Source organism: Stegostoma tigrinum, chromosome 35 (assembly GCF_030684315.1).
Source record: "Stegostoma tigrinum isolate sSteTig4 chromosome 35, sSteTig4.hap1, whole genome shotgun sequence".
Lineage (NCBI taxonomy): Eukaryota > Metazoa > Chordata > Chondrichthyes > Orectolobiformes > Stegostomatidae > Stegostoma > Stegostoma tigrinum.
The window spans coordinates 6,174,060-6,189,454 of NC_081388.1; the positions used below are offsets into that span (position 1 = coordinate 6,174,060).

General features: G+C 44.6%; 1 protein-coding gene across 1 annotated transcript in view; it reads right to left on the reverse strand.

Annotated features, from left to right (window-relative positions):
- colgalt1b (collagen beta(1-O)galactosyltransferase 1b) overlaps positions 1 to 15,395 on the reverse strand; it is a 51,945-nt gene that overhangs the window by 20,194 nt on the left and 16,356 nt on the right. The window contains exons 2-3 of the mRNA XM_048522070.2: positions 4,260 to 4,370; positions 1,965 to 2,082 (exon numbers count right to left, since the gene is read on the reverse strand). Coding sequence (XP_048378027.1) covers positions 1,965 to 2,082; positions 4,260 to 4,370 — 229 coding nt within the window. The remainder of the gene's footprint in view (positions 1 to 1,964; positions 2,083 to 4,259; positions 4,371 to 15,395) is intronic.

Below are 15,395 nucleotides of genomic sequence, written 5' to 3' on the forward strand. Positions count from 1 at the left end.
CCCAGAGGTGCAGGAGAAACCTTGTTTTATGCCTGTAAGCTGTCATACTCCTGGGCTCAGACTTCACAGATTCTGGGGAACAGCTGCAGACCCAGCTAGATCATGATTCTCCAGCCACATCCCTCAGAGATTCTAATCCAGCTCCACACAACTTTAAAGGAACAGTACACCTCAATAAAAATCAGGAGGGCTATTAATGACCTCACAAACACTTGTGCATCCAACCAGACAGCGAGCTAATTCTTTTAACCCTACACTGAATCAACTAGTACAGGCCATTGGCCCAATTATCTGCTGCTTCCCTGTCAAGCCGAGGGGAACACCATGTAGCTTTGAATTGTTATCCTTTAGACTGTTAATTGCACACTTGAAATGAAAATCCCACATTGAAGTAGAAGTTAAAAGACACTGTGCATTTAAGGATACCATGTTGTATATACGCAAGTATTGACATGTAGGTCTCCATGTAACTGGGATTTACCTTGGATCACCTTGCATCTAGCAGAAAGAATAAACCTGCATTTCTGTCGTGCCTTTTATGACTTCAGGACATTCAAAAGCATTTGCCACCAATGAGGTACTAAGTGCAGTCATTGCTGTAATGTAGGGAACATGTCACCAACATGTTCGGAATGGTGTCCCGCAGGGTTCACTGTTGGGGCCGCAGCTGTTCACTTTATATATTAATGATCTGGATGAAGGGACTGGGGGCATTCTGGCGCAGTTTGCCGATGATACGAAGATAGGTGGACAGGCAGGTAGTACTGAAGAGGTGGGGAAGCTGCAGAAAGATTTAGATGGTTTAGGAGAGTGGTCAAGGAAATGGCTGATGAAATTCAACGTGAGCAAATGCGAGGTCTTGCACTTTGAAAAAAAAAGAATACAGGCATGGACTAAACGGTGAGAAAATTCCTAAAGCAGAAGTACAAAGGGATCCGGGAGTGCTGGTCCAGGATTCTCTAAAGGTTAACTTGCAGGTAGAGTCTGTGATTAAGAAAGCGAATGCAATATTGTCGTTTATCTCAAGAGGGTTGGAATATAAAAGCAGCAATGTGCTTCTGAGACTTTATAAAGTTCTAGTTAGGCCCCATTTAGAATACTGTGTCCAATTTTGGGCTCTACACCTCAGGAAGAAAATACTGGCGCTGGAGCATGTCCAGCTGAGATTCACACGGATGATCCCTGGAATGGTAGGTTTAATGTACGATGAACGGCTAAGGATCCTGGGATTGTATTCATTAGAGTTTAGAAGGTTGAGGGGAGATCTAATAGAAACTCACAAGATAATGCATGGTTTAGGAAGGGTGGACGCTGGGAAGTTGTTTCCATTAGGTGGTGAGACTAGGACCCGTGGGCACAGCCTTAGAATTAGAAGGGTAAATTTTAAACGGAAGTGAGGAGGCATTTCTTCAGCCAGAGTGGTGGGCTTGTGGAATTCATTGCCACGGAGCGCAATGGAGGCTGGGACGTTAAATGTCTTCAAGGCCGAGATCAATAAATTCTTGATCTCACAAAGAATCAAGGGCTACAGGGAAAGTGCAGGGAAGTGGAGTTGAAATGCCCCATCAGCCATGATTAAATGGCGGAATGGACTCGATGGGCTGAATGGCCTTACTTCCACTCCTATGTCTTATGTTTACAGCAAGCTCCCAATATAGCAATATGATCAGAATGTCTAGATGGTCTGTTTTAATGATATTGGTTGAAGGATAAATACTGACAACTGAGAGGCGTCACCTCAGTAAATACTGGACAGTGACTGCAGTGGACCAAGAGCCCTCGACCCTCTGCCTTGGAGGGAGAGCACTACCCACCAAGTTTTGACTGACGCTTTGTTTTGGGGCCCAGAACAAATTCCATTTTGCTCAAACTAGACTATCACTTGTATTCTTTCCAGCCAGACACATGCTCCTTGACATGCAGGAACAGAAAACAGAATGCCCAATCAAAATCGCTGGCCTTACCAAAACATAATCAGCCCATCGATCCTTGGCTGCATTCAGTGCTGCTTGCCTCAGCTTCATCACATGCTCATAGCGAGAGTCAGACCAATGCTTAGGCCCCATTTCATCAAAGTATGATCTGAAACCGGACATTGAAAAGCACACACAGGAGATTAGTACCCAGTACCATACCAAGAAGAGCAGTTCATTGATTCCTGTCTGCGCTGCCTATTAATCTCTGCGACTCTGGCCACTCAACACTTCCGCGCAGTCCACTCCCTTTCCTGAACATTTTTCTCAACACGTCAACTTCGCTCAGGAAGACATAACAGGCCATTAGGCAGTCCTATTGATCAGATAGTTTTTCTCTGAATGAGGTCCCTCAATATAATGCGCTTTTACAATTCTCTCACCCACTTCGTCCATTTCCACCTCTCCTGGTGTTACAGGCTTGGCACTAAGGAGGCCATCAGCAGCAATGCCACAGAACAGCCAACCCCAAGATGTTGTCTAAGTCATAACTCAGACTTGGCAAAGTACCTGCGGTTCTTTTGTTGTCTCTGGAATTCCTTGACCTAATCACATCATGGGAGCCCCAATGAGTGTCAACATTCAACAAGGCAGCTAAGTGGGATGGGCACTAGAGGCAGAAATGAATTCTGCCTAGACAGCACTGACCACAAATTTAAAAAAACTCAAGCACAAAGACATTGGTCTATACAACATCTTGCACCACAATAACAGCATCACATGTGAGAAGAAGAAAAAAAAATCACCATCACTAATAGCCGACATTGCATACACATCTCCACACCTCAACAAGTCTGATCTGTCCCTGGTAAGTTCTATGGCCTCCCATTTTAATTATTAACATCTCAGTGCAGTGGAGTTTGCTTTACGAATTGAGCACCCGGCACCCAAAGAATTCAAAGGGGAGACAGTGGCATTGAAGTAACATCACTCAATCAGTAATCTAGCATGCCAGGTTAATGTTTTGGGGGATATAGGTTCAAATCCTGCCATCATGGATGGTGAAATTTGAATTCAATAAAAATCTGGAATAAAGAAACTAGCTTAATGACAGCATTGCAACGACAGCTGCAAAAACCCATCTGGTTCAGCAACATCCATTCGAAAAGAAAATCTGCTGCCCTTCCTGGTCTGGCCAATATGTGACTCAGGCCCACAGCAATGAGGCTGACTCTTAAGGGATCTCCAGATAATTAGAGACTGACAATAAATGCTTGAATCCACTTTTTTTATTTAAAATCCCTTGAGACGACACAATCTAACATACAACTAGAAGCAACTACGATGCAAACATTCCAGGCTCATGAACGCTGTGATGAGTTGGTACGCTGAACAGTAGCTGCCATGAAGAATAGGGACTGCTTGGCACTGTGAAGAACGAACTTCCTCATCAAGTGAGGGGAATCTCTTTGTGCAGTTGCTACTCAACGGAAGAAGAAATTACTCAAACCGGCTCTCTGTGGCTCAGTTATGGACCAGACCGAACCCCCCCCAAATATACAAAGATAGTCTATATACTTAACCCTTAAGTAAGTTTAAGGTATTGCATCTGGAATGAAAATCGATTGGTCAAATTAAAGTCTAGAAGCAAAAGACTTTATTCATACACCACAGTTAAAATACAACAGGAGAAAGAAGAAATTGAAATAATTTAACTGTACTGCAAAGCTTAACAGTAAAATACATTATTTTGCTACTAAACCAGAACTGTTCCAATATAGTAACATCCCATAAACACACCCTTTGGTACAAGACAAATTCAGTAAAACAGACTGTCTAACATGCAATTCTAGCAGCAGGAAGAGAACCCCCATCTTTAGCAGAGAGAGGAAAAACAGCTTGCACATCCAGCTTCAAGATCCCAGCGACTGCTGCTGAAAGCTAAAACTAAAAAAACCCTGTTTGCGGGAGCTTCACCCCACCCATTCAGGCTGCTTCTATTTGTTTCAACTTTAATAAAAAAAAACTTAAGGCCTCACAAGTTGTTTATTTTATTGGCTTCAGCAAACTGCTCTCTACCTCTGTCCCAACCTTTCTTCATAAAAGTAAACAGGGCAAAATAACTTTTTAAAAGCCATAGTTTTGTCACACTCATAAGAGAGTCAAAAGCTCTCACTGGTCAGCTGCTCAATGTCCACACTGGAGATGGTCACTCAGTTAATGTCTGATGAAAATGGGGCTGTTATCCCATTGAGAATGACATGACTGAGCAGCTACTCATGGAAAGAAACTGCTTGAAGCTAATGGGTTAATATGTCTTAGGCTGTAGTCAGCATCTGCACTCACTTGGGCTCATCCATAGGTCTCCATTCAACAGAATGGTACAGTCCCTGTACGTTCACCAGCCATTCCCTTAGTATTGCCGTGGTGTTATCCACATTGTGGTCTGTCGCTACCCTATAGAAAAGAAAGAACACAAATGTAATCAACCTCATGATCCGCGTATGGAGTCTTCACCAAGTGAAAAATGACCCTCTTTCCATTTACCAGAAAATGTCCCTTTTCACATCCCCAGGATATTGCAGCAATGCACCACCATGCACGCAAACAGCAACGGGACAGATGATCAGGTGATGTGTTTCAGTGTTGTGGAATCAATGGTCATTAAGACACTGAGGTCACAAGCTTGAGGGATCATTTGTATCAAACCTAAATGAACAGACTGCACCTCAGTTAATGCTTCATCTGAACGATAGCATCTGATATTGGAGGGCTCCTTTGGGACCGCACTAAGAGAGCTGAGTTGGCGTGTGTGCTAAGCTTATGAAGTAGCACAATACCTTTCAAGAGACACAGGTGTTACCAGGTTTCCCAGGGCTGAAAAGAATACATTTTGATTTGAGTAACTGTTAAGCAAGTTCTGGTTTCTGACTGAACAATGCCAATTCTATTCTTCAAAGCATAATCCGATGATCTTCGGAGGATCTTCATGCAAGAGGTACCATATAATCGAGTGATGGATACAGTACTCAGAGGAGCACGTGGGCCCTTCCAGGGTAAGGTGGGCTTTCCTGAAATATATGCCATATCATGGCTACAGAGCAAAAAGTAGTAAAGGGAGATGCCACGATAAAACAGCAAGTAACTGCGCCAACAATTGTCCTTCCCTCACCCAACTCCAGTGAGATGGCTTTTTAGCTCAAAAAAGAATTCTGCTACATGACTGGCAAAATGCACAGTTTTGTTTAAAGTCACTCTGAAGACACAGGTGTTGCTGTCAAAGCTAGCATTTCTTTCTCACCCCTAGTTGCACAAGAATATAGCGGTGAACCATCCTCTTGATTCATCACAGTCCCTGTGGTGAAGATGCTGCTAGGCAGGCAGTTATAGAATTGTGAATCATTAATTTATGATTAATGTGGGATGCCACATGATTTCAAAGGGAGTTCAGAAGTGGAAAAATCGCTAACCATTTTTTTTTTATTCCTGGCTTAGTGACACAAAATTTATTGGCTATCCCTAATTGCCCTGGAGAAAATGAAGATGAACTGCCTTCCCTGAACTGTTGCAGGCATTGGGATGAAGACTCACTCACAGTGCTGTTTTGGGTGTATAAAGTATTGCATTTCAGAGGCAAGTCAATTGGTCAAACTAAAGTCTAGAAGCAAAAGACTTTATTTCGGATGGTGTCCCAGGATTTCGACCTGATGACAGCAAAGCAAAGGTGATGCAGTTCCAAGTTTGCGAGTTGGAGGGGAACTTGTAGACATTGGGGTGCCTATTTATCTGCTGCCTTCATCCCACTAGGTGGTAGAGGTCGAGTCTGAAAGGTGCTATTGGAGGGGCCTTGGTGAGTTGTTGCAGTGCATCTTGTACATGGCACACAACTGCTGTTACTGTGTATTTAGTAGTGGAGGGAATGAATGTTGAAGGATTGTAATAACAAAAAGCAAAGCACTTGAAAACGTAGAGATAATGGGAACTGCAGATGCTGGAGAATCCAAGATAACCAAGTGTGAAGCTGGATGACCCTTCATGAAGGGTCTAGGCCCAAAACGTCAGCTTTTGTGCTCCTGAGATGCTGCTTGGCCTGCTGTGTTCATCCAGCCTCACACCTGGTTCACTTGAAAACATAAATGGGTGGTATGTCAAGTGAACTTAGGTGATAAAAGGTTTTAAACACAATCTCTAACTTCATTGGTCACTGCATTGAGTACAGGCGTTGGGGTGTAAGGTTGCGGCTGTGCAGGACATCAGTGAGACCATTTTTGGAATACTGTGTTCAATTCTGGTCTCCCTGCTCTTAGAAAGATGTTGTGAAACTTGCAGAAAAGATTTACAAGGATGTGGCTGGGATTGGAGGGTTTGACCTCTCAGGAGAGGCTGAGACTACTTCCCACAGAGCGTCGGGGGCTGTGGAGTGACCTTAGGAGGTTTATAAAACCATGAGGGGCATGGATAGAGTGAATAGCTGAGGTCTTTTTCCCCTGGTAGTAGAGGAGTCCAAAACTAGAGGGCATGGTTTAAGGGGAGAGGGAAAAGATATACAAAAAAACTTGGAGCAACTTTTTCACACCGGGCATGGTGCATGTTATGAAATGAGCTGCCAAAGGTATTGGTGGAGGCAGGTACAAATAAAACATTTGAGGCGCATCTGGATGGTACTTGAAAAGAAAGGGTTGAGGCGCCCATGGGCCAAATGCTGGCAAATTGGACTACAGTAATTTAGGATATCTGGTCGATTTGGACAAACTGGGCTGAAGGATCTGTTTCCACACTTTACATCTCTATGATTCTAGCTGCATTATACAATGGAAGCCTTCACCATACCATCAGAAGTTAATCCTAAACAACAGTCTACTCTGTCTAAGGCACATTGGCCTAGCAGGATAACAAGGGCTTCTTGCACCAGAGACAGCAAACCCTGTACAACATTTAAATTTAATTTAGAGGGCCAGAAAAACAAGGCTTTTGGCTGAAGAACAGTGCCCCTCCACTGCTCAGAATTCCTCACTGCTCTTAAGTTTGATTTGCGCAAACTAATTTGGAACATAGCACTTGCAAATCAGAAAACTGAAAACTAATATAAACAAACTTACATTTCTGTTCCATTATTTTTTTCAAAACGTGAATGACGAAAAGAATGTGTTTATTTTGTCACCGCCAACATTTTTATCATATGCTAACAGATACTGTTTTACAAACTGAAATTCCTTGAATAGATTATTGATTTTGTCTGCAAGAATCCACAGATTCTGAATGAGGCCATTCATCCCATCAACCTGTGCCAGTTCTTTAGCAGGACTATCCAATTCGACCCAAGCCCTTACTCTAGCCTGCAGCCTGTCAAAAGTATTCCCTTCGCATCTGCGCAATTCCTTTTCAAAATGTCAAGTCTGCTTGCCATCATGCTTTCAGACAGCTCATTCCAGATCATAACGCACTGCAGGAAGAAAATTCTCTTCTCATCTTACCTCTGGTTCTTTTGTCAATTACCTCAAATCTGATCACTCCATTTCCATCTTCACTGTCAGAAGCAAATTTTCTCTTTATTCACTCTTTCAAAACCCTTCATGGATTTGTCACTTTGGCAGCTACAGAGAAAGGTGCCATGGGGTGTGGTGGGGGTGAAGCAAGAGTGGGCCAGGGTGTCCCAGAAGGAATGGTCCCTGCAGAAGGCAGGCAAGGGAGGGGAGGGGAACCAGACTGGACCCTGCAGCCTTCTGGACTTATCAGGTTCAATAATTCAATAATTTTAGGGCCTAAACTCTCCCACGTCCTAGCCCCCTATCTCACACTGTTGTCACAGTCTGACATTACACACTACCTATTGTTTGTCACTAACTGGCCCCATTAACAGTTACTCAGCCTCCCAGCCAGATTATCATCAACTCCTTTGTCTATCCAACTGCTCTTCTCTCTCTTTGGGCTGTATCCCCTTTTTATCATTTACTCCGCTCCTGCGCAGCCCAGAATTCTTCTGCACATAAACCAACATTTTCCCAGCTACAATCAGTTCTGAGGAAGGGTCACTGGACCTGAACTGTTGGCTGATTTTTCTTCAGATGCTGCCAGACCCGCTGAGTTTTTCCAGCAACTTCTGTTTTTGTTATGATTTACAGCATCTGCATTCTTTTGGTTTTTATTCAATACTTAACATTTAACTCTCTGCCACATCTCATCTTGACATGCCCACCCTGAAGTTCTGCTCCACTCTCCGACGGGATTTCCATTCTAATCTTGCTTCTTATCCACCAACGTTAATTTTACTGTCACTCCTGGTGTTTGACTGGGTATTTCCTAAAACTCATTTCCACAGTCATGTCAGATTCCTCAGTGGCTGCCTCTGGCTCAGTCACCCCACGTGGATTCCAAATGAAGTTTCATCCCTCATGTTTTGAATCTTCCCAGGATCACAGATACTTCCGCGATGTTCAACGTTCCACAGCCAGCTGCTCCTGCCGCATCCTGAGATCTGCTCTCAGTGCTATGTGGTATCACGTGCACACGCTCAACATTTCTCTCCAGGAGCATTGTAACACACTGCCTCAGGACTGCATCACTCTACAGTTCCACTTCATTCATCATGCTAACAAGAAACTTTTCCTTTTCCTTTCAGGCATCAAGGCTCACAAGGCGCAACAACTCAGAGATACCCATGGCCTTGTGGAACCTTCGTCCCCTCGCTGTCCCTCTGACTCCATCCCCTCCCCCAACACTACCTCCGGTTGGGTATTCGCCATCTCTCCTAACCTTCTGCTCTCCGATGCTGAACATTCTGTACTCAAAGATCTCAGCTTTATTCCTCTGCGTCACCTTCATGCATTTTGGGCATGACAGACATCAAACTCTTCTTCCACTATCTTCACCTCTGTGCCCATTTCTTTGGGCAAGAGCCCTCTCCACATCCCACAGACCCCTTCGCCCAGTTCCAACACCCTTCTTCCCTCTGACCTTTTACCTGCACTCAGCCTGTTCATTGAGAACTGTTGACATATCATTGGTCGCCTCAATTTCTCTGATCCCCTCACCCAATCCAACATATCTCTCCAAACGACCGTACTCTGTGCACTTTCCAGTTTGCAGGCTCCAGCTGCCTCCTCTTCACCACGCATGTGCAATCCCTTTACACATCCATCCCCACCAAGGTGGTCTTGGGGCTCTCTGCTTCTTCCTTGAGCTTGGACTGTCATCACCCTCCTCCACAACCTCAACAACTTCTCTTTTAACTACTTTCATTTTCTTCAGGTCAGAGGGATAGCCATGGGTACCTGCATGGCCCCAGTTATGTCTGTCCCTTCATCAGGTTGGGGAATATTCCTTGTTCCAGTCCTAATCCGGCCCCCACACGCAATTATTGGTGCCGCTTCCCTCTCACTTCCAGAATTGGAAGAGTTCATTGATTTTGTTTCCAATGTCTACACTGCCCTCACTTTCACCTAGTCTGACTCCTCCCTTCCCTTCCGCAACATCTGTTTTTATTTCTGGGGATAGACTGGCCACTTATGTCCGCTGTAAATCCAATGGCTCCCACAGCTACCTGGACTGTACATCCTCTGCTTCCTGTAAAGACTCCATGCTATTCTCAGTTCCACCATCTCCGTCATATATGTTCAGATGAGACCAACTTTGACAAGGGATCCTCCAGAATGTCCACTTTCTTCCACAACTGAGGATTCCCTGGCACCACTGTCGACAGAGCCCTCAACAGGGTCCATCCCATTTCCCATACTTCTGCCCTCACCACCTCATTGCCCTCTCACAACAGCGATAGGGCTCCCATTGTCCCTACTATCTACCCACCAGCATCCATATCAAGAAGATCATCAGACGCCGTTTCTGCCACCTCCAGTGAGTTGCCTCCACCAGAAATATTCCTCTCCCCTCCCTCCACAGGGACCGTTCCCTCCAGGACACTCTGGTCCACTCTTCCTTCACTTCGGCATCTTCTCTTGTAACCACCTGTGTAACACTTGCCTGTTTACCTCCCTCCCTCCCCAGTATCCAAGGGCCCAAACATACTTTCCAGCTGAAGCAGCACTTCAATCGCACTTCCCACAAACTAGCCTATTGCATTTGCTGCTCACATTGAGTAGTCTTCTCTTCACTGAGGAAATGAAGCTTAGACTGGGGTACTGCTTTGTAGAACACCTATGTTCTGCTCACAAAAAAAGACCGAGCTTCCCAGTTGCCTGCCACTTTAACACACCACCCTGTTCCTTGAACATCTGTCTCAGGCTTGCTGTAGCGTTCTACCGAAGCTCAGCGCAAGCTGGAAGAACACAACATCCTCTTGGGGACCCTGCAGCCCTCCAGACTCCATACTGAGCTCAATAATGTTAGGGCCTAAACTCTCCATGGCCTAGACCGCACCCCACACACCAGGCCTTGTTATCGCACTCCGCCATTACACACTACATATTGTTAGTCACTAACAGTCTCCATTAATAGCTATTCACCCTCCTGGCTAGATCATTATCAACTCCTTTGTCTATCCAACTTCTCCTCTCTCTCTCTCCCTCCCTCCCTCCCTCCCTATTTATCCTTACTCCTTGCCCCCATCCCATCCCATCCTTTGCTTATAAAGCCACATTTTCCGAGCTACCATCATTTCTGAGGAAGGGTCACCAGACCTAAAATGTTAACTGATTTTTTTTTTCCCTTCACAGATGCTGCCAGATCTGCTGAGCTTTTCCAGCAAGTGCCGTTTTCGTTCTTGATTTACAGCATCCGCAGTTCTTTCGGTTTTGATCTGCAAGTTGATGTCTGGGTTTGTTACCTACACTGGGTGCAGTTCCAGTTGTCCCCAGTGAAAAATTCAAAGAGGCATTGATTGGACACCAACCACTATTCCCCGTGGAAACAACACTGTTCAATCTGTAGCAACTGATTTTTTTAATAGCACATTAAATTGGAAATTCTGAATGACTCCTCTAGCATGGAAAAAAAAACTTACAAATGCAGAATCTCAAAACTTCTGAAGAACATTGCAGATATTGTATTAATGTTTATATAATATTATCTATTTTTCTCCCTTAGTCTCCTGCACATATTCCAATCTTTACTATATTTAAGTCTAGTACAGAAACCAAAGTCTGTGTATCTTGCATTTGCACTCGTGAGAATTCTTCTGTGGCTGACCAGCCTCAACATATTTTGCCCACAAGTCTCCTGTGATGGACACCAAATTGAAATTGATGTCTTGTAAGAAAAACAACTCTATTTTACTGCCTGTTAAAACTGGTAGGTATCTTTGTTCAGGGTAAGCAGTAAAACCTATTGCAATGATACTAGCTGCAAAAGCTGGCCATTCGATTAATCTGCAGAGTCCTCCTGCAGTCTGTCTTTAGAATCCATCCTCTATTTTTCTCTCCCTCCCCCCCACCCCCGCAATTTCAGGTTTGCGGTTCTGGTCACATCATCATAAAAAGACACAAAGGCATGGTATCACAGAAGGCGTGCAATGCAAGAGACCATTGACTTTTTGTATCAGAGTGCTACCCGGCCTGAACCCACCTCCCTGCACTGGGTTCACAACCTTGGCTCTAAGTGGGAGCAGAAATGATTATCTCATTGGTGCTAATGCCCTTTCAGGCACTGAGCTGCAGATCACTTCTGCCGTGGTCTCTCCTCTCATTCTAACAGAGACTTTGAACCTACATCCACTAGTTTTATCCCTCTGTTACAACAAATAAGTCTCTATTTACTCCTTATAGGTTTCTCATAAGTTAAAACATCTCCATTAAATCATCCTCTCAAACTCCTCAGTGGACCACATTTTTCTGCACTGCCGAAATCTTCCAGTTGTGCCAACATTTCTGTAAATCTCCTCTAGATCCTGTCCAGTGCAATCACATTGATGCTGTCATGTGACCAGAGCTGAATGCACTCCTCCAGCTGCAGTGAAAGTAATGCACACAGTTCTAGTATTGCCTTCCCACTGCCACAGCCTTTGCCTCAGTTAAAGGATATCACGTCATATGCCTTCTGAATCAATTTATCCACTAATTGTGGAAGAGAAGGGAGAGAGGCCAGCTCTTGTTCCTGGGGTAAGAAGGTACAGATCTGGATGAACAGAACAGGCCAAGCAGGAGAGGAGCAGGAATGCTGGCGTTTCGGGCCTAGGCCCTTCTTCAGAAAAAGGGGTTGTGGGGAGAAAGCGAGTTCCCTCAAAACTTGCCAAAACCAACCTCGCAGTAAACATATCCCAGACAAGCTCTGGACTTCAGAGTTGTGGGGAAGTGAAGTCACGATGATAAAAATGACTCATTTAATTGCTACTACCCACAGTCCAAAGATATGCAGGCTATGTGGATTGGCCATGCTAAATTGCCTGTAGTGTTCAGGGGTGTGTGGATTAGAGGGGGATGGGTCTGGGTGGAATGCTGCAAGGGGCGGTGCGGATTTGTTGGGCCGAAGGGCCTGTTTCCACACTGTAGGGAATCTAATCTACCTGGTCTGCTCAGACTTAAATCAAAGGAGGTGATTAACTGCTAATTAAGACAGAACAGTCGTCAGTGTCCTGACAATAACAGCGAATCTCAATGCCACGTGACTTGCATTCATCCTGTTAGCGGCCAGAGTTGCTATTTCATTTGGCTGCTGTTTTCCTCAATGCGGTGGATCACTGACCTTAAAACAAATTGGCCAGTTTACACTGCAACAGGAGACAGTTTGATCCATGACAACGAAGTGTGAAGCTGGATGAACACAGCAGGCCAAGCAGCAACTCGGGAGCACAAAAGCTGACGTTTCATGCCTAGACCCTTCATCAGAGGGGGTCTAGGCATCAGAGAGCCTCTCTGATGAAGGGTCTAGGCCTGAAATGTCAGCTTTTGTGCTCCTGAGATGCTGCTTGGCCTGCTGTGTTCATCCAGCTTCACACTTCATTGTCATGGATTCTCCAGCATCTGCAGTTCACATTATCTCTGATGGCAGTTTGATCCATCATGTCTTTACAAGCTCTTTCCAATTCATCCTATTCCGCTCAGTGCACAATTCTGAAAATGTACCCTTTTCAAATACATATCCAATTGACTTTTCTACTTTGTATTGAAAGTCCTTCCACGGCCTGTTCAGGCAAAGCATTTGAGAACATAACATATCCTGCTTTAAAAAGGAGACACTTGGTCTTTTGCCCAATCTCCTTAAAATCTCCCTCCTCATCTATCAGAGGCAACAAGTCTCTTCCACTGACTCTGTCAAAAATCCCACATTTCTGAACATCTTTATTAAACCTGCATTTGCTTTAAGTAGAACATTGCCAGTTCCTCTGGCGAATGAGTATCCATGTAAGTGTCATCCTCACTCTTGGTATCATTCCAATAAATCTCCTCTACATTGTCTCCAAAGCCTTGATGCCCTTCTTAAAATGACACGCCCAGAACTGGGCTCTAGCCAAGGCCTCAGAAGTTTATGAAGCTTCAGAATAATCGTCTTGCTTCAGTGATTTTAAAAAAAGGCTGGAGGAGCAGATAGTGACCTTTTGGGTGTCCTCTACAGCATTTTCTAGTGCCACTAACATCAGGAACCAAGGTTGGACACAATACGCCAGTGTGCACATACCAGAGCCTCCGAACTGCTCATATTAAACTCAACACGTTAGCGAAACAGGGATTGCAAAGGAGTGTGAAAAATATGGTCTGGTATATAATGGCCACCTTCCTCTGGCACTCCTGGCTCAAGGCCATAAGTCACTGAAGTGCTAACGGACACTATTATAACCAAACTCAGGACTCTAAAAGCCAGCCCTCTGATGATCAAAGAACAGATTACCGCGAGTTCTCAAAGGGTATAGTCACACAAAGCATGGTTAGTAAGTTTGCGGTTGACACCAAAATTGGCAGTATAGGAGACAATGAAGAAGGTTACTTAAGATCACAAAGAGATCATGATCAATTGGGTCAATGGGCTGAAAAGTGGCAGTATGGAAACAGGCCCTTCAGCCCAAAAAGTCCACACTGCCCCTTGGAGCATCCCATCCAGGCCTATCCTCCTATAACCCACACACCCCTGAACACTATGGGCAATTTAGCACAGCCGATCCACCTAGCCTGCACATCTTTAGACTGTGGGAGGAAACCGGAGCACCCAGAGGAAACTCACGCAGACACGGGGAGAACGTGTAAACTCCGCACAGACAGTTACCCGAGGCTGGAATCAAACCTGGGTCTCTAGTGCTGTGAGGCTGCAGTGCTAACCACTGAGCCACTGTGCCGCCCCTAAATTAATTTGGATAAATGCAAGATATTACATTTTGTTAAACAAGGACTTATACAATTAAAAGAAGGGCTTTGGAAGTGTAGAACAGACAGACCTAGGGACGAAGTTTGCATCACACATGGACAGGGTGGTTAAGAAGGCATTCATTTCTCAGACCTTTGAGTGTAAAGGTTGGGACATCATGTTGAGGTTGTACAGGACACTGGTGAGGCCTCTTCTGCAATACCGTTCCCAGTTCTGGTAGCCCTGTCATAGGAGGAATAATATTAAACTGGAGAGGGTTCAGAAGATCAGGATGTTGCTGGGAATGGAGTGTTTGAGTTTCAAGGAGAGCTTAGAAAGGCTGGGATGTTTTTCATTAGCGCATAGGTTAAGGGGTGACCTTACAGAAGTATATAAAATCATGTGGGGTGTAGTTAAGGTGAATAGGTGTCTTTTCCCTAGGGTGGGAAAGATTTCAAGACTAGGGGCATATTTTTAAAGTGAGAGGAGAGAGATTTAAGACAGACATGAGGGCAGTTTTTTTTCTTCTTTACACGCAATGGTTTGTGTGTGGAATTAATTCCAGAGGAAGAGGCGGATTAGGGTATAGCTGCAAAGCTTAAAAGACATTTAGAGAAGTACATGAAAAAGGAAGGTTTGGAGGGATATTGACCAAACACAGGCAGGTGGGACTAGTTTAGTTTGGGATTACGGTCACTGCGATTGTACCAAAGGGTCTGTTTCTGTGCTGTATGACTGCGCACTCTGTTGAGGAATTAAACAAAGTAGTTTCAGGAATCAGGCGGGACCTTAACTCTGTATTCCCTCTACCTCACATTAGGATGGAGGTTTACAGCATTAAAGCAGACAGAGGGAGGGTGTCTGAAGAGACTTGAAGTTGGAATTTACAGAAACACCACCCTATCCATTATCGGAAGCAGTGTAAGGGAAGAAAAGGATCAGTCATCAAGAAGTGCACACATTTGTTGGGAGGGCTACTCCCACTGACAGCACTTGAATTTATATAGCACCTTCCACAAAGTAAAATTCCGACAGCACTTCAGAGAAGCATAAATGTTGAGCCACTAAAGGAGATATTAGGTGGCATGCAAAAGCTTGGTCAAGTGTTGGAATTTAAGTGAATTCTTTAATGAGGAGAGAGAGGCATAAAGATATTAAGGCTGTTGCAGAGAACCAGAAAGGACACGATGGGCCAAACGGCCTTCTTCTGCACCATAACGATTCAATTCATTTCAGAGTTTAGTATTTTGGCAGTTG